Source organism: Argopecten irradians, chromosome 1, assembly GCF_041381155.1.
Source record: "Argopecten irradians isolate NY chromosome 1, Ai_NY, whole genome shotgun sequence".
NCBI classification, from domain to species: Eukaryota; Metazoa; Mollusca; class Bivalvia; order Pectinida; family Pectinidae; genus Argopecten; species Argopecten irradians.
Window position 1 is genome coordinate 70248806 of NC_091134.1, and position 18791 is coordinate 70267596.

At 37.6% G+C, this 18791-nt stretch overlaps 1 protein-coding gene across 2 annotated transcripts; it reads left to right on the forward strand.

The window, feature by feature from the left end:
* Positions 1–261: 261 nt before the first annotated feature.
* Positions 262–7989, forward strand: LOC138306958 (uncharacterized). 2 transcript variants are annotated; one of them, XM_069247558.1, is made up of 4 exons: positions 262–620; positions 1957–2079; positions 3643–3666; positions 6910–7989. In XM_069247558.1, exons 1-4 carry the CDS (start codon positions 509–511, stop codon positions 7737–7739), a joined length of 1089 nt encoding a protein of 362 aa, XP_069103659.1. In that variant the 5' UTR covers positions 262–508; the 3' UTR covers positions 7740–7989. The 2 variants fall into 2 exon arrangements, with proteins under 2 accessions (XP_069103659.1, XP_069103668.1); XM_069247567.1 differs by lacking the exon at positions 3643–3666 and having other exon boundaries at positions 267–620.
* Positions 7990–18791: the final 10802 nt, after the last annotated feature.

Sequence of the window (18791 nt, forward strand, 5' to 3'; positions counted from 1 at the left end):
TCGCTGTTATACTAATTAAGCTACGTCAACTTAATCCAAATACCTTCATTAAAACAAGTCCCCTTCGAAAGCGATGTTTTGTTATAATCGATCATCCAGTCTTTACTAACCCTGCAGATCTGATGTCGGGTTATTTTGCTTGGCGTTGTTTTGACAAGCTCCGGGTATCCGTGTTTTCCTTTGTCCTAGGGATAACAATGCTTTGTGAGATTTACTTCTCCGCTGTGATAATATTATTTAGCGTATAATGTAATAGATGTGTTTGAGCTTAGAGTACAAAACGTCGCTGTCTTTCTGACTTGGCCGTCTTTAGAATAAAGATATATCACATTCCGAAGGAGACTTGGATTATGACCGCACTATGCAATACAATGTTATCTTAATTGGTTTTAATGCTGAAGTTAAGTGGTCAAGCTTCCGCGGACCAATTGCGGCCAATGCTTCAGCTGTTTCAACAACTTAGAACACGGTTTTATAAGAGGATTTCCCTATCGATCCGCGGGAAGAGATGGATTTCGGGGTGTGGATTCCTCTGACGGAGGATCAAGCAGATGAGGTTGGGGATGATATCACCTGCCGAAGCTTGTCGTCTGCTCGTGAAAGTACGATGGACGTAAGAGGTGAGTGGCTGTACCGTTAGTAACAGGTGAGTACGATGGATATCATCCTCGAAACTCCAGAGGTTCCGATCACTTACGATCTCCACACCCATGGACTATCTCATGAGTAAAGCTGGAGGCAAGATAACAGAACAGGTAATTCAGACGTTTGATGTACATCAAAAGAGCCGTATACCGGTACAATGTGATTGACTGTGTAGTTTTGATGTTAGGCTTCGCTCTCTCTGTGGTCGTCAATGAAATCTTTGCTGGCCTGTGATTGGTCAAATGTTTTCTGCTAAGCTGTCTTCAATTTCACTATGAGATAGTCCAGGGGTGTAGATATTGTTAAGTGGTCGGAACCCTTGGAGTATCGGGGATGAATGGATATAGTAGGTAAATAACGATTGATATGGGAGGTGAGTGTTCGCGTCTAGATTTGCTCATGATTTTCGTCTGCTTATGAAAGTATGACGGGCGTAAAAAGGGTCTATCGTCTACTCGTGATAGAGACAAATTGCATTTTTTGTTTGTTAAAAGATGAGCAGCGATCGTGAGAGTGCATACCGCATGTTCTTGAAAACGGCGGGACTGTATAGACTGAAGTAGCTGAGATATCTTTCATAAACTTAAACTTATAAGAATTAGTTTGTCCTCTTAAAGTAACTGAGGTCAAGCGGAGTTATGGAATATTGAAAAAAAAAACTACTGCATTTCAAAACTTATAATTGCTTGATAAATAGGGCCAACTTTAATGAAAAAGAAAAAAAATATTGTCACAAAAACTAGATCATATCCTATAATACATAACTTAAATCTAATCTTTTACGTTACTGGACATTTGATACAGTTTTCAGTTTAAAACTAATGCTTGTAATATGAGCCGAAACGATTTCCTTTAGTAGCCTTTGATTAGAACGAATACCGATCGCGAGTCTTTTGTTATGTGTACACCACATCGCCGCAATATTTCGTTTGTAATTAAACGTGATAATAATTAAAGTATTATTTAAATCATTTCTAATTGCTACCAAAGTTAATTAACCGATATAAAAACGGACAGTGAAAGACGGCATTGTCAAAATGTAATTACCGGGAGAGTTTGACATTTTTTATCTGAGTAAACACGAACACATGACGTGAACACAAACTTGTTAGCCTCGTCCTCGGATTAGTTAAACACTACCCCCATAGTCACACTTCCCAATATAAATAGATTGCCAAGTGACATTTGGACAGCATTGACAGCTTCAAGCATTGTGACGCCATAATATGTCTGTTCTCCTGTTTTATTTGTGACGTCACAATACTTATATCATCACCACCTTGTCTCCAAGCAACGTGTTTATTGTTTCAGCACCCACTCCCTATGTCGGTGCCAAGTCGATGGAGAATGATTACGAGGTCCCACTTTACCGACTACGATGTCTGCGTGGGCTCGGGAAGGCAGGGTTTATACCCGCGGGACCAAAGCTTCAAGGTAAGTGACGATTTGGTTATACATACTTTTTAGCACAGGGACCTGGCACGATTTTTTTAAAATAACCGTATACATATGTATATTATAGTATCAAGGGTATGAACTCGGCAGTAGAGAAAAACGGACCTATTTTTTTAAAAACCGTGATTATTTTAATAAATGGGTTCTATACAACATTGACGGATATCTTACCCTAAAGAGAAATAATTTATCTTTCCATTGAGTGTTTGATGAACAAAATTGGCCAAGTATTGACGAAGTTATGGCTTGATGATTCGGGAAATTTACGAAAAATATGCTAGGTAGACATTTCCCTGTCCGGTCGAAATGTCGTCTCGGCTCTAATGGGTACCTCAAAAACCAAGCCAAAATCACAAAATCTACGCTTGTGGTGGTAAACAGTACCCATAACTGTGTTCATCCACAATCTCCTTTGGAGGTGTCATGACCCGTACTTTGTAGAAACTCCATTTAAACATCGTGTAGCTCACTTACTTTAACCGTCACCGCCATGTTCATTTTTCTCTCGGAACGCTTCTCGACTTTACATATCGTGACTACAGTATGCAAATTATGTAATGTTGTGCTTTTGTATATATATGTATACTATTGGTTAAAAATTTTCGTGCCAGGTCCCTGTGCTTTTTAGTACTTGTCTGCTTCATGTGGAGCACATGAACGTTTTAATAGTTTCTTGGTAAATCTTTACGTTTAAACCTGGTCAATCTTCGAGTTATTTGTGTACCGTAAGGAATATTTTGGATATTGTCATATTTTGGCTTATTTGGCGTTTGGCACAAAAGCGCCAAAATCTAACATACCAAACTTTGGTATCGGAGTCATGTGTACTTGAATAAGCTTTGCCGAATTAACCAGTGTCTTCGATTATAAACGGTCGAGTTAAGAACTTCAATGTAATACAGTACATTCAAGACGAAAAAGTATGCTCGGGGCCAAGTTTCATGAACTTTAACGAATTCCTAATTCCCGTAACTTAAATATTCAACATTTTTTATAATTTTTTTATCATAAAGCATTAAGAGTTAAGAGGGAAATCTTAATTTAGGAACCTTCCTTAAAATCTGCAATGCTTTCCTATGGAGAATTTTAAGTTACGAGATTCATGAAAAGAATGTTCTGTCATTCCTTCGTTCCGTATTTTAGTACAAGGTATAAAACTGGGCCTTGACACCGATCTTATTTTTGAAAAAAAATCTAAACTATTAACCGAGTTTCCGTATTCAACTCTACACCAGTCATTTAATCCAGTCATATAAGCATCTTTCTGAAACGACTGGAAGTGGTTTTCTTGAAAATATTGATTTTTTTTCCAGATGGGCTTTATTCTATTTGTTAATTGTATTTATAACGCTGTGACAGAACTTTAAAAATACGAGAAGATTGATCATGTAACTGAACTATTAAGGCGTTTAGGATCAGCCGTGTGTTGTTGGTTAGGGTTAATTTTGGATAATATTTTGATGGTTACGGATAGTGTTTCACTGTTACGTGTATTTGTGGTGACGTCATTGTAATTGTTGTTGATGTTGTGTATTTTTCCAGACGTGACTATCCGATACATACCCAGTAAGTACTCGTTACCATGGTAACTTACTAACTACTCCCATAACATGAGAGTCGACTGATCAAATTCAAATTCTTTATTTGCATTAAGTTTTTCAACTTATTTGCTTTTTTACAAATAATAATATCAAAATACAATTTGCATACATACAGGATAAGTGGAGAATGGACAAAGCATTACATTAATGACTTTCTCAAAATAGTTGCATTATAAATATATTTACTAAGTAGATTTAATTCTTTTATATTTGCAGTACTTAAAAGTTTGGTTAATTTAAATACAGATGGTTTTTCCAATAATGTCTTTTTATAAATTTCTTTCTAATATCTTGGTAAATTGGACAAATAAGAATAAAATGATATTCGTCCTCAATATCACGACGAGGGTCACAAAACTCACAAACACGCTCACTTCTATCTGGTCAGCAGCTTTTTTTATTGGACGTTTATTTTGCTTACTGTCGACACGACGTAATGTTTTAAAAATGTCTCGTCGGGCTATAGACACATCTAATATTGTTTGAGTACTTACTAACACGTCTTGTGAATAAGCTTAATGTGTGTTCCATGAACAGCAAAATGGTAGCATTGCCAAAGAAAATGAGCTTACTAACTAAAATATTGTTCCTTTTACTAACTCAATCACATTGCACGTGTAAGCGAAAACTTAATGCTGATATCATTTGACAAGTTTGAGAAAATGTTCTGTTATGTTTTATTAATGTAAATGAGATGTGATGTATAATGATATTGTCGCTTTGAAACAGTTTTAAGAAAAATACAACACGATAATGGTGGACGCAGGCTTCTAGCTTCTATCAATATGAAATCAATATAAATAAGTGATACAAAACATATTAATTCAATAAAAGTGGCTACATTTAAAAATAAAAATTAAAAATCAATACAATCACAAAGTTGTGACCATTGTTTGATGAAAACAATGGTCACTGTGGAGTTCGCCGCCGCAGCATTAAGCAGATGTCGGATACATGGTGTGGTTTCCTGGAAGTACACATCTATTTTGTTTCTTAATATTCTTGAACAAAGAAAGCATATTGCATACCCATTCCCTTGGTAACAGCCATGCCCTTAGCAACAGCTTAACATTTAATGATTCTATTGGATATCTGAATTTGAAGTTAGTTGCAATTTGAAAATCGAAGCATTAAAATTAGGGTAAAATGTGATTTTCGAGCTTTGTATTGCTAATATGCTACATTTTCTTTGGTCTACATACTAGAAGTTATGCAATTCTAATGACAGCGGAAATTATAAGTGGGATGTCTTATGATACGAAATGGACAAGATTGGATATGGAGTGGACATCAGCTGGGCTCTAATAAGAGTAATGGTTACCAACCAGACATTTGCGATTGGGGAAGATAAAAGTCCAACAAAGCCCGAGAAGCCAGTAAAATGTCCTGGAAAATACTTCTCACGGTTCACGGAGTGACACAACGAGCGTGAGCGTGAGTGATACACGCCAAGTACTGATGCAGTGAATGGACAACATAGACAGAAGTGGTCTGCGTGAGAAACTTGAGGCCAGGATTTATGGAATTACCACGGATCCTTTGGCCAGCGTGCCAATGACGACAGTCGAAGCGGTGGAGCGGTGGGTTAGGTGATACCTCAGAAAATGGCTGACTGGTCCTCAGTAGCGTTAGCTGGGTACAGAGCTATAACCCAGCCACTGATATTACAAAAAGAAGAGTATAAGATCCCCAAAATCAGGCAGTTACTGGTGCTTAAGGACAACGGAAATTCAAAGGTGAGATGTGCCAAGTTGGACATAAAATGTAGGTGTTAATGGTCTGCAGGACAATGAAACAGGCAGAATCGCGTCGAAAACATGGCGGCATCGTTCGAAGTTGATGTGGCAACCAGAGCAAGATGAGAATAAAAACTAGTCTGCCTTTCTCTCGTCTTTTTATATATACTACCTATATATGAAAAAAACCACGACGGAACGTCAGAATATTTCGGACTTCTGGCGCGCCTGATGGAAGAGCATACTACAACAGTCATAGCAAAGAAGCAGGCCAGTCGGCTAAACTTTGAAGGTGATCGTCTATATAGGTTAACATAGAGCGACATCTGGTGCACGGATATCTCAATTCTAACTGAAAATATAACTATGATGTGGAACATGGAAATGTCAGAGGAACCACATGGCAGAATACGGAAAACGTTCTGTTTTATTGATCGGTTACATTGGCAGATGGACGATATACACATGGTTCATGACTACGATGAAGGAAAAAGGGGCAAATAATTTGTCAGTTTTGTCCGAGAAGGAGAGCGTAGGGTACAAAGGCTGCGTGGAAGAACTCATTGGTACCGTTTGGGACTGGTAGTTGCAAGCAGATCTTGGAATTTGTACAATGCAGTTCCCAGCTGAGATGATAGTGACACCCAGAAGGCCAGATATTCTTGTATGATCTTTGTTTTCCAAACAGATCATTTTAGTGGAAGAAATGTCTACTAAACAAGACGGGACAAACATCCGGACCTGTTAGGACTGCCAGCAATAAGGCAGTTGATTTGGAAGACCCTATGAATCCTCGGTATCACTGGAATAGAGTGTTGACTTGTGCACATAGAAGTAGATATGTATTTAGATAATGGTTACATGACGGGCTTTACATTAGTATCTCAGTAATCACACTTCAATCACCTTCGACTATCACTTAAGTAATATGGCGGTGGCGATGGTCTTTACTTTCAAGTGTTTAAATCACAACACCGGCAGGATGTTTTTTGTGGTTAGCATGAATGTTCCCACACACACAACACACATACTACAGTCGAATGAGAAATAGCTTTGGGTGTCCTATCACACGCTTTATCATTCTATTTCACGTGGCGTATTCTTGACAGTAATTTGCGCCGTCTGCACAGTCAAGCCTAAAATCACATTTATTCCAATTTTACGCTTCGATTTAGGAGATCCCCAATACAACCATTAATTATTCTCTATTCAAAGAAATGGATTCATGTTTTCTTTGTTCAATAAATGAAACACATTTCTGCTGAAATAAAGTATTGTCGAAGAAACTAAGTTAGTTTGTATCAAAGACACACCTCTTTCGCAGCGGCAAAGACCGCCATTTTGAAACGTGCAATCCAGAATGGCAAGCCCACATTAACTGTATAAAAAGATATGACAATCTTGACATTATTGAAAATAAAGTATCACTCATTTCACATTCTTAATAATGTTTTGCATTTGTTTAATTGAAGAGCCGAAGTTCCGATGGGCTGTAGAGAGCTATGTCAAACAAGGAGTAGACCAACACCCAAGCCGGAAGCAGGTGCCATTCTTTCTGCACAGGTCCAAGACTCTACAAGTAATTCAAAATAAACCATTCCAGCGATATTACACACACTTAGAGATGACGCCAACACCTCGACCGCACACAGATCGTGACCGATTGGAACCCCTAATTCGGAAAAACAAAAATGACAGGCGTTATTCTCTGTCGTTTGTGTATAAACAGACACCTTACCCCGGGATTCTTCAGAAACCGAACACAGACCGGCCGTTGTTAAGGCGACCGACTCCACTGCGGACGCCACCGGTACAGGAAACAGACTCTCAGTTCAAAAATTTTACAAAAAGTTTAGAATTGAAACCGAAAAACTTTGCCACATCTACAGAGCAAGATATATTCTACAATAAGAACTACCCATTATTACTGGACGCCCATGCCGAGGAGGAAGTCTCCACACTTCCGCGTAAGCGTACACCGACTCCAGAAATCTGTTTTACACCGGAAATGAAACGCGGAATGTCCATAACGTCCAGAATTCAGAATCTGAAAATGGAAATAGACTTACTTGATAAGGAAACGGATGGGATAGACTTCCGAACTGTGTTGAGAGACGATGCGTTTGATCCTTCTAATTGGTCGTGGAATAAGGGCAGGTCTAGTTATATGGTTCCATCGCCTTCTAGTTCTCAAATGCAGCGCCAGCGTCCTAAATCTCCCAGTCCAATGTCAGTTTGTACCCTCCCTAAAGATAAGCCACCAACCTCCTTCTCTCCCGGCAGGTCACTTTCACCGTTCTGATGGAGGACAGTGACGTAGAATTCATTAAATTCCAATAAAGCAAAATTGTCATGAATAAAAAAGCTCCATCCTGAAGGTTACACGTGAATCAGAATGAAGATTGTTTCCATAATATGTTGACATCACCAATGTCATTGACACTAAACAGTGCCATAACTATTTCAATAAGTTTCTAATACAATGTAGATTGTCAGTAACATTGTTATATAACTATTCAGTGATTACAATGATGAATAAATAAGAAAAATTATCATCAGGTTTGGTGATTTATTTTAAATAATTCAGTGGCATTATGTCAAGATATCGGTGATAATTTGTTGTTGGTTTTTAACTACTCTATCGTGATTCTGTAGCATTAACGACCGTTAATATTAAAGGGACAATTCAGTCTAAGAGAACATTAAAATTTGTATATATATCAGATAAAACAAGTTCTAATGGAAATTAGATCAGTCAGTTTTACTGTGATATGCCTGAAACGCCTATGGTGGTGACATGTGTGTGAAATATTACACACTGTGGTCGAACTTCTTGTATGCCGAACCCTATCCCTTGCTCGTAAAGTAATGCAACTTTTGGCTAGAACTGCTCAAATCGCTCTGACAGTAGTGTGTTTACCTCATTAGGTGAATTGTCTTGCCTAAAAATCATTTTATCACCTTCTCAGTGGTTATGTAGTTCATTTGTTTAACGTGCGTGACTTTGGCTCGGGTATGGGTACAGAGTTAATATTGTACCTGTTTAATCGTATTGATCAACGATTTGATATTTCAACGATATTAATTAAAATACTTAACAATGTCGTGGAGATTGTCAATGTTTTACGTTATATGTTTCATAAGAAATGTAGAACAATACATTTATGCTATATTTTGCTTATTGGTTATGTAAAAGAATTTGCCTGAGTGAATTGTCTCTTTAACAACACGTAGTTAGGTGCTCGCTCCTGAGAAACCCTGAGTTCTGTTCCCTGGCCGAGACGCGATTTAATGTGTTCTACATAAGATGTCCGTATAATTTGATTGGATGAGATGTGCTTGTTCTGTATCTCTAGCATCATACTTCATTTAGATAGCAGTATAAAAAGGACAAGAGAGGAGCATACTACAGTCTCCAAATCACTTCACACACACAACATACCACATACACGATAGGCTGTTCTAAAGATGCTCCACCGCCAACGACAGGCAATGAATACGTATCATTCTTCAGTTACAAAAGTTACTTACTCTACCCCATTACCACCATTGAAAAGTTTGAGCTTCTTATTATAATTCAAGATAGACCCCTAGAACGAATATATATATCCGGCCTACGATACCTTTCGGCCTAAAGACGACATCAGTATCTGTCTACAAATCTTTTGAGCTACAATATTGCAGCTACACGAGAAAAATCATTAGACGCCCAGCGTAAACATTGAAATATAAATTAAACCTGTAAAACTGTGGCAGTATCAATGTACTTAGGCCTAGCATAATGCCCGGTTCTATTTGAGGAATATGTATTTATTTCAGCTTACAGCGATCGTCATGTATTTGTGCTGATTTTTTTAAATATAATTACATGAACACAATGCGAACATCGTTTCCAAAGTGACCATATTATACTCCGATTTCAAATTTAGCGGTTATGTTATCTTATTGTGATGTCATATTATTGACAACCATTGAAATATATCAAACGTAGAAAAAAATTCAAAGAGGAAATAATTCATTCCAAAACATATATTTCAAAATGTACGGACTCTAATAGCTTGTCTCCTGTAGAGATCCATTTTTGGCATTCGTACCAGTCTAAGTGAATTTGCAGATAAGACATTCGTACCAGTCTAAGTGAATTTACGGGTAAGACATTCGTACCAGTCTAAGTGAATTTGCAGGTAAGACATTCGTACCAGACTATGTGAATTTGCAGGTAAGACATTCGTACCAGTCTTAGTGAATTTGCAGGTAAGACATTCGTACCAGTCTAAGTGAATTTGCAGGTAAGACATTCGTACCAGTCTAAGTAAATTTGCAGGCAAGACATTCGTACCAGTCTAAGTGAATTTGCAGGTATGGCATTCGTACCAGACTATGTGAATTTGCAGGTAAGACATTCGTACCAGTCTAAGTGAATTTGCAGGTAAGACATTCGTACCAGTCTAAGTAAATTTGCAGGCAAGACATTCGTACCAGTCTAAGTGAATTTGCAGGTAAGACATTCGTACCAGTCTAAGTGAATTTGCAGGTAAGACATTCGTACCAGTCTAAGTAAATTTGCAGATAAGATATTCGTACCAGACTATTTGAATTCGCATAATTTTAAAGACGCGTTGTTTCCGATTAGTGTATTTATGAACATGTATCAGTGAATGTAATTTTCATATTATTTTGACAAATACGCCGAGATACACCTAGATGTCTGACCATTTTTATGAAAATTCGTGGATTTTAGATCATGTGTTAAACAAGTATATAGGGAGCCGGGAGATAGTGGATGTCAGGATTTTCTGACGCTAGCGCGCATTATGAAGATTGTCTGCAAAGCCCTAGCATCTATATAGACCATAGATGCCATAGGAAGATAATTTAATGCGTAAATATTGACAGACGAGTTTAAATTTTATGGTCCCCCGAAAATATTCAAGTGCAGAACAGAAAGTGCCGGTGAATAAATCTTACCCAACTCAGTGACTCTCTTTTGGGTGATTTAACGACCGAGGACAGTGTCGGATTCTGGTGATATAGTTCATCGTTATAGAATCCTAAAGGAAAATAAGAAATAGTAAAATCAGAGATTGACACATCTCTCGAAATCTATCGGCACAACGGAATCGTCAATGAATGTAGATGATGTGTTGGAGTGGATGTGGTCTAAATTGCCATTCTGCCAATAAAACGAGGTAGGCCTATTCACTTCGACCGCTGTTATAAACTTGCAATCAACAAGTTGGAACTTTTAATGGATGTTAGACGCAATTCGATTGGCTGAGGGAGGTCGTGATTTTGTGGAAAAAAAAAGTATAAATCTAGCGCCTAAAGCATTCCTGTTATTCTAATCAAGAAAGATAACTCCAGGATAGAGTATCTGCTCTGGTATGGTTTCAGTCTCGTTGAAGCTTCGTTTTCAACATTGATCAAAGAGTTTTTGTGTTTTTCAACAAATAATTGTCTCTATTTGTAGCAAGTTGTCAAACACAAATTATGTAAAAAATTAAACTTCTATTGTTTATAGAACCTTTAACACACGAATACACTTTATGGAGAGGTGAAATTACACCTTTTTTTACTTCAACATTTTTTTCACTTAAATCGCCTGTGCGACGGCATGTTTATCTATATCAAGTCAATTTTTGCTGTAAATCTTTTGAAGGTTCATTGAGATGAAAATTTTAAGCATTTGAGTGTAAAATTGTAAGCTATTGGTCTTTTATTTTTACATTTAATGATATAAAAGTAATTTGAAATTTTAGCAAAACTGCTGAAAAATAACAAATTTTGTAACAGGACAAAAAATACGCATATTGACCCCATATTTTATGATAGTTTTAGAACCAGAAACTTTCTTTTCTTTTGAACTGCAAAATTTTAGAAAAAGTTAGTTATCAGAACTTTTTTCTGTGAAGCGTTTAATCTGCAATAAAATGTTTAAAAAAACCAAGGCATTTTCATCTTCAAAATTTAGGGAGTAGGGGTAAAATATATATGACCTCCTATTTTATGCTGGTTTTAGAAAGAGCAACTCTTTTTCTTTTGAATGCAAAATTTTAGAAAATTTTAGTCATCAGAGCTCTTTCTGTGAGACATTGAATTTGTCAGAAATCAGAACAAGAGGCCCATGGGCCTTAACGGTCATCTGACTCATGGCACAAAACAACAAAGTCACAGTATAAAGTAGTGGTTAACAATTAATATAAACAATACAAGGAACTCCTCAGTTGAATATGTAAGTTTATGAAATAGGTAAATGTCATTTGTTGAACAAACTTGTAGCCCTTCATCCATATATGGTTGTAACTCATTCAAGGATTAATATAAGGAGTCAGATTTTAAAGCCAATTTCAGCAAAGCTCCCATTTTGGACCTCCGCCTTACTATCCCCATGGGTCTTAGCTCGGTCCTTTATAAAATATGATTGTACTCCACTAAAGTTCCCCCTTCTGAATCAATTAAAACCCCTATAGACCAATTTTCATTGAGATCGGAGACTGAAACCTTAAAACAGGAAGTGGGCCAGCGGCCATCTTGGAATACCAAAATCTTTACAAAATATTTTGCATCATGTTCAGCATTAATTAAAACCCCTATAGACCAATTTTCATTGAGATCGGAGACCTAGACCTGAAAACAGGAAGTGGGCCAGCTAAAACTAAGAAAATTTGCCCTTTTGGGGCCCACCCCTCAGCCCCTAGGGGTAGGACCAGACTCATTTATATAAAATATGATTGTCATTCCCCAATGATGTTTAACACCAAATATAGATGAAATCCATCCAAGGATGAAGGAGGAGTAGGATCTTAAAGCTAAAATTAAGAAAATTTGCCCTTTCGGGGCCCCACCCCACAGCCCCTAGGGCTCAGACCTATCTCATATATATAAAATATGATTTTCCTTCCCCAATGATGTTTCACACTATATATGGATAAAATCCATTTAAGGATGAAGGAGAAGTAGGATTTTAAAGCTAAAATTAAGAAAAATTGCCCTTTTGGGGCCCCACTCCTCTGACCCTAGGGTTCGGACCAGGCTCATTTATATAATATATGATTGTCCTTCCCAATGATGTTTCAAACAAAGTATGGATGAACTCCATTCAAGGATGAAGGAGGAGTAGGATTTTAAAGCTAAAATAAGAAAATTTGCCCTTTTGGGGCCCCACCCCTCTGACCCTAGGGGTCGGACCAGGCTCATTTATATAAAATATGATTGTCCTTCCCCAATGATGTTTCACACTAAATATGGATGAAATCCATTCAAGGATGAAGGAGGAGTAGGATTTTAAAGCTAAAATAAGAAAATTTGCCCATTTGGGTCCCCATCCCCCAGCCCATAGGGGTCGGACCAGGCTCATTTATATGTTACATGAACGAATAACAGAAATGAGAAACCAGCAGCTAAATTCAAAACACAATTTAATTATATATACAATATTATACAGAGATGGTTTACAATATCTAAAGTAATTGGTGGTGGTACAAGAGTAATACGATGATTTAAAGTGTTACTTATCTGTATGTGAATGTCCTGGTATAATCCTTGATCCTTCCAGGTTTCAAATTAACAATAATCACAAATCCACAAGGAAAATGAATGTCCACAGATGATTTGTAAAGTTCCAGGCAATATGAATAAATCCACACAAAGTGTTGTAATAATCCACAGATAAAGTCACAATAGCTCTCCCAATAGAATCTTATATGGCACTGTACAATTCTTGATATGTCTAATTACAGGTCTCATTACAGTTCTGATTAGCTTTGGACAGTTGGAGTATATATAGCTAAACCCTAATTCAAGAATATTGGAGAACCTTCTACTTCTAGAAATATCTAACTAAAAACAGTAAACAAATAAACACACAGAACTTTCTGGAAATAGATCATTCTAGATCTCTACTTATAATCAACATGTTTACAAACATATTTGTTTATACATGATAATATTCTAGAAAGTTCTATAACCTAAATCAATGATATGACCTTTATAGGATGTATTGATAATAAAGCTATAGGAGTTATCTCCCTTATCTCATAACTACATGTATTTAGTGTCATACATAACACACCCCTCCTTAAGGAAAAGAAAGTTTTCTTGAAAAGGAAACTTTCTTGACATATCAAGTCATATTTAAATCCTTGATAAAGCATCAGCCAGAATATTGTCTTTCCCTTTGATATGTTTGATGTCAAGATTGTACTCTTGCAAAGTCAAACTCCACCTGAGAATTCTTTGGTTTTTGTTTTTCATTTTCCCAATGAATGTCAAAGGGTTGTGGTCGGTGAAGACCAACACAGGCACAACTGTAGTGCAGAGATATACATCAAATTGGTTCAAGGCCAAAATCAACGCTAAACATTTTTTCTCAATGGTGGAATAATTTCTCTGGTGTTTGTCAAACTTTTTCGAGAAATAACAAATTGGATGGTCAATTTGTTCAGAACCTTCTTGCATCAAAACAGCACCAACACCTACATCGCTGGCGTCAACAAACAGTTTAAACTGTTTATTAAAATCTGGAGCAGTCAGAACTGGTGAGTTTGATAGTATGGCTTTCAATTTCTCAAAGGCAGACTTACATTCGTCTGACCAGACAAATTTGACATTTTTCTTTAACAAAGCAGTAAGTGGAGCTGCTATAACAGAGAAATTTTGACAAAATTTTCTGTAATATCCAGCCATACCAAGAAATCTCATCAGCTCTCTCTTGCTTCCAGGAGTTGGAAAATCTATAATTGAATCTACTTTGGCCTGAACAGGTTTAACCTGCCCCTGTCCTACAACATGACCTAAAAATTCAACAGTTGCATGACAAAATTCACATTTCAATAAGTTTAGAGTCAATTTCATGGTAGTGAGTCTTTCGAAGAATTCACGAATCCCGCGTAGATGGTCTTCCCACGTGTCGTGATAGTTGATGACGTCATCGATGTATCCATCACAGCCTTCCAGGTCTGATATCACGCTGTTAAGAAGACGTTGAAATGTTGCCGGGGCATTCTTCAGACCAAACGGCATAATTTTGTACTGGTACAAACCTTGTGAGGTTACAAATGCCGACACTTCTTTAGCTCTTTCTGTTAATGGCACATGCCAATATCCTTTCAACAGGTCAAACTTGCTTACGTACTTGGCTTTGCCAACTTTGTCAATACATGAGTCAATCCTTGGAATTGGATAAGAGTCTGTTTTACTGACAGAGTTTACTTTTCTGAAGTCAGTACAGAATCGGTATGTCTTGTCTGGCTTTGGTACCAGAACACATGGAGAGCTCCATTCACTTTTGCTTGGTTCAATAATATCATTGTCCAACATGTATTGAATTTCTTTCTTTAAATGTTCTTCTTTCAAAGGATTGACACGGTAAGGATGTTGCTTGACAGGTGGCGCATCGCCCACATCCACGTCGTGATAGATAGCATCTGTTTTGCCTGGTGTATCCAAAAACAAATGTTTAAACTAAAGTATCAAATCTTTCAGTTCTTTGCGTTCCTCTTCTGATAGATGACACAGTTTCTTGTCCAAGTTCGCGAGCACATCTGAGTTCCGTAACTTAACACCACAGTCTAAACCTACATCTTGTAACCACCATCTAAGTCTACTTTACAAATATCAGCTGTACTTTCACTTTGTGATGGTACAGAGGCCAAAGTAGCAATAGGTTGAGAGGTCTTGCTCTCTTCTCTATCTACATATTTCTTAAGCATATTAACATGACATAATTGAGTTTTCTTGCGCCTCCCTGGAGTTTGTACAATGTAGTTAACATCATCGACCTTTTTCTCAACAACATAAGGTCCAAAATATCTAGCTTGCAAAGGCTGACTCGGTATTGGTAATAGAGCCAAAATTTTGTCACCTGGATCAAAACTTCTTGTACGGGGGCATCTTTTTATCATACCATGCTTTCATTTTGGTTTGAGCAACGGCCAAATTTTCTTTTGCCAGTTCACATGCCCTTGTCAACCTTTGCTTAAAATTACACACATACTCTAAGAGATTCACTTTAGAATCTTCGTCCAAAATTTTGTCTTTCAAAATTTTCAAAGGACCAGTGTGTCCAAACACAAGTTCAAAAGGACTGAAGCCAAGAGATTCTTGTACAGATTCACTAACGCCAAACAACAACATGTGTATACCTTTGTCCCAATCTCTTTTGTTTTCAAAACAATAAGATTTCATCATATTCTTCAATGTCTGATGAAAACGTTCTAAAGCACCCTGAGACTCTGGATGATAAGCACTAGACTTACACTGCTTGATCTGGAGCTGGTACATTACTTGTTGAAAAATACCAGACATGAAATTCGAACCTTGGTCCGATTGGACAGCTTTTGGAAGACCAACCAATGTAAAGAATTTAACCAAAGCCTTGACTATGTTAGGGGGCCTTAATATTTCTGAGTGGAATGGCTTCAGGAAAGCGTGTGGAAGCACACATAATAGTTAAAAGATACTCATTCCCAGACTTAGTTTTGGGTAGAGGACCTACACAGTCTATAATGACTCTACTGAATGGTTCCTCAAATGCTGGAATGGGGTGCAAAGGTGCCACAGGGATTTTCTGATTAGGTTTCCCTACCACCTGACAAGTATGACAAGACCTACAAAAATCAGCCACATCCCGTTTCAACTTGGGCCAAAAGAAGTTATCTAAGATCCTGTTATATGTCTTGGTCACACCTAAATGCCCTGCCATAGGTACATCATGAGACAAACTCAGAATATCTTGCCTATACCTCGGTGGGACAACTATTTGATTGACAACCTTCTAGTCTTCTTCGGGAGACACATCAGGGGGGCGCCACTTGCGCATCAACACACCTGACTTACGGAAGTAACAAACTGGGACTTTCTCAGCCTCTTCCTCACTCAAAGCACGATTACACAATAAGGAGATTTCAGGACCTTTTTCCTGTTCTACTATAAGCTCCTCTCTAGACAAAGATGATTTACTCATCATGTCAGACAAAGAAGTACCCTTGTTAGGAACAACTCCATCACTATCAAAGTCTACAGGATTGCTCAAAAGATCACACTTGCTCCCGATATCCTCTATATCATGAGCCAAGAAAGTGTCACCTAACCCTGGACTATAATGATCCTCAACTACTGCAACATCAGAAACCTTCTTACTCATTGAACGAGTTACAGCACAAGAAGAGAAAATACCAGGAAATTCCTGTTGAATAGTCTCGGCATCACCTGTTTTATCTGGAATACTGGACACTAAGGGATCTACCCTAACTTTCTCTCTAGCCAAGTCATTGCCTAAAATGAGCGACACGCCCTCTATGGGAAGTTCCGGTCTAACACCAATGGTGACAGGCCCAGTAACCAAGTCTGACTTTAAATAAACACAATGGAGAGGCACATTAACAAAACCTAACTCTACACCTTGAAGCAAAACACTACTACCAGATGAGGTCTCCTCAGACAAAGGCACTACACCATATAATATTAAAGAATGAGAAGCCCCAGTATCTCTCAAAATCTTCACAGGTTTCAAGTTGGTGATATCACTAGTAAGTGAAACAAAACCTTCAGAAATGAAGGGAGAGTACTTCTCCAAGACACTATCAGACTCTGAGCTCTTAATCTCAACAGACACTTTAGAATCTTCCACAATATCACTAAGTTTCTGACTAGGCTTTGACATAGCTAACACAGAAGGAACTGACTGTTTACGCCTTTGCTCCTTACGCTGGAGAGAATAACATTCAGACATAATATGTCCTACTTTCTTGCAGTAATTACAAACAGGACCAGAAGGAGACCCCACACCTGCCCTATGATCTGTTTTAGAATCAGACTTAGTCTTATCACCTAATTTAGGTTTGTCGTTAGAAGGGCCACTAAAGGTTGGGTTCCCAGGCTGACCAAATTTACTAGTACCTGTGGTACTGTTTTTGTCTTGAGAACTGTTTTTAACAAATGAGCCTTTGTGGGTGAGAGCGTAATCATCAGCCATTGTAGCTGCATCACTGAGTGTTTCAACTTTTCTCTCATCTAAATGAGTTTTTATGTTTATGTGGACACAACGTTTAAACTCCTCTATCAACAATAATTTCCTCAATTTACCGAAATCCTCATCAATTTCTTTAGAATCACACCACCTATTAAATAATTGTTCTTTTTCTCTGGCAAATTCTACATGAGTTTGTTCATCTCTTTTTCTCGAGTTTCGAAATTTCTGGCGGTAAGCCTCAGGAACTAACTCATAAGCTTTCAAAATAGCTTTCTTGACTACGTGGTAATTTGAAATGTCATCTACAGATAAAGAAGAATGAATGTCTCTAGCTTTACCAATCAAGACACTTTGAAGAAGCATTGTAAGCTTATCTTCAGGCCATTTCATACTATCAGCTATTTTCTCAAAATGCAGAAAATACTTGTCAACTTCTTTCTCTTAAAAAGGAGGAACTAACCACAGGTGTTCGTTTCTAATATAAACATAAGTATAATACTGGGTCAAGGTCTATAACTCGGCCGGCCATATAACACTACCCAATTTCAGAAAAAGTATGATTATTAACCAACCGTATAGGATATGATAATAGGAATACTCTCAATCGACAGCCAGATAATTTATCTTTAATTTGGTATATGATACAATATATATCATGCCGTATAAATGTCACTAGGTATCCAGAAACATCGGAAAACAGCCAGATTTCAACTGGTCGGACACTGTGGTGTCCTCCGATAAACACGCCAGGACTCTAATGCGTAGCTCAAAAACCACTGCATGTCAACACTTCAGCGTCATAAGAATGAAAGTTTGGTAGAAAACAAACTTACCGGTTAGTAAATCCATGGATAAATACCATCCATTTGCCTATCGTAGCCCTTTGAAATTTCCGATTGAAAAATGTATGTCTCTAGCCGCCATGTAAGTATGTGTGCAGTAGATTTGTTTTGTCGGCGTTGATTGGCTCTCGAAAATTAATTGACCAATCAACGCCGAGAAAACAAATGTACTACACACATATCAACATGACGGCTAGAGACACACATTTTTTCAATTGGAAATTTCAAAAGGCTGTATTGAGCAAATGGATGGTATATAGATAAACACTAACATACCGGTAAGTTTGTTTTTCACCAAACTTTAATTCCTATGAAGCTGAAATGTTGACATGCAGTGGTTTTTGAGCTACCCATTAGAGCCCTGGCGTGTTTATCGGAGGACACCACAGTGTCCGACCAGTTGAAATCTGGCTGTTTTCCGATGTTTCTGGATACCTAGTGACATTTATACGGCGTGATTTATATTGTATCATATACCAAATTAAAGATAAATTATCTGGCTGTCGATTGAGAGTATTCCTATTATCATATTCTATACGGT

What these genes read in the sequence shown, in the direction of transcription:
- LOC138306958 (XM_069247558.1), top strand. Translation starts at nt 509, where the DNA reads ATGGATTTCGGGGTGTGGATTCCTCTGACGGAGGATCAAGCAGATGAG. An exon ending in AAGTACGATGGACGTAAGAG is followed by an intron (nt 621 to 1,956) that starts GTGAGTGGCTGT and finishes TTATTGTTTCAG; the next exon opens with CACCCACTCCCTATGTCGGT. An exon ending in CGCGGGACCAAAGCTTCAAG is followed by an intron (nt 2,080 to 3,642) that starts GTAAGTGACGAT and finishes GTATTTTTCCAG; the next exon opens with ACGTGACTATCCGATACATA.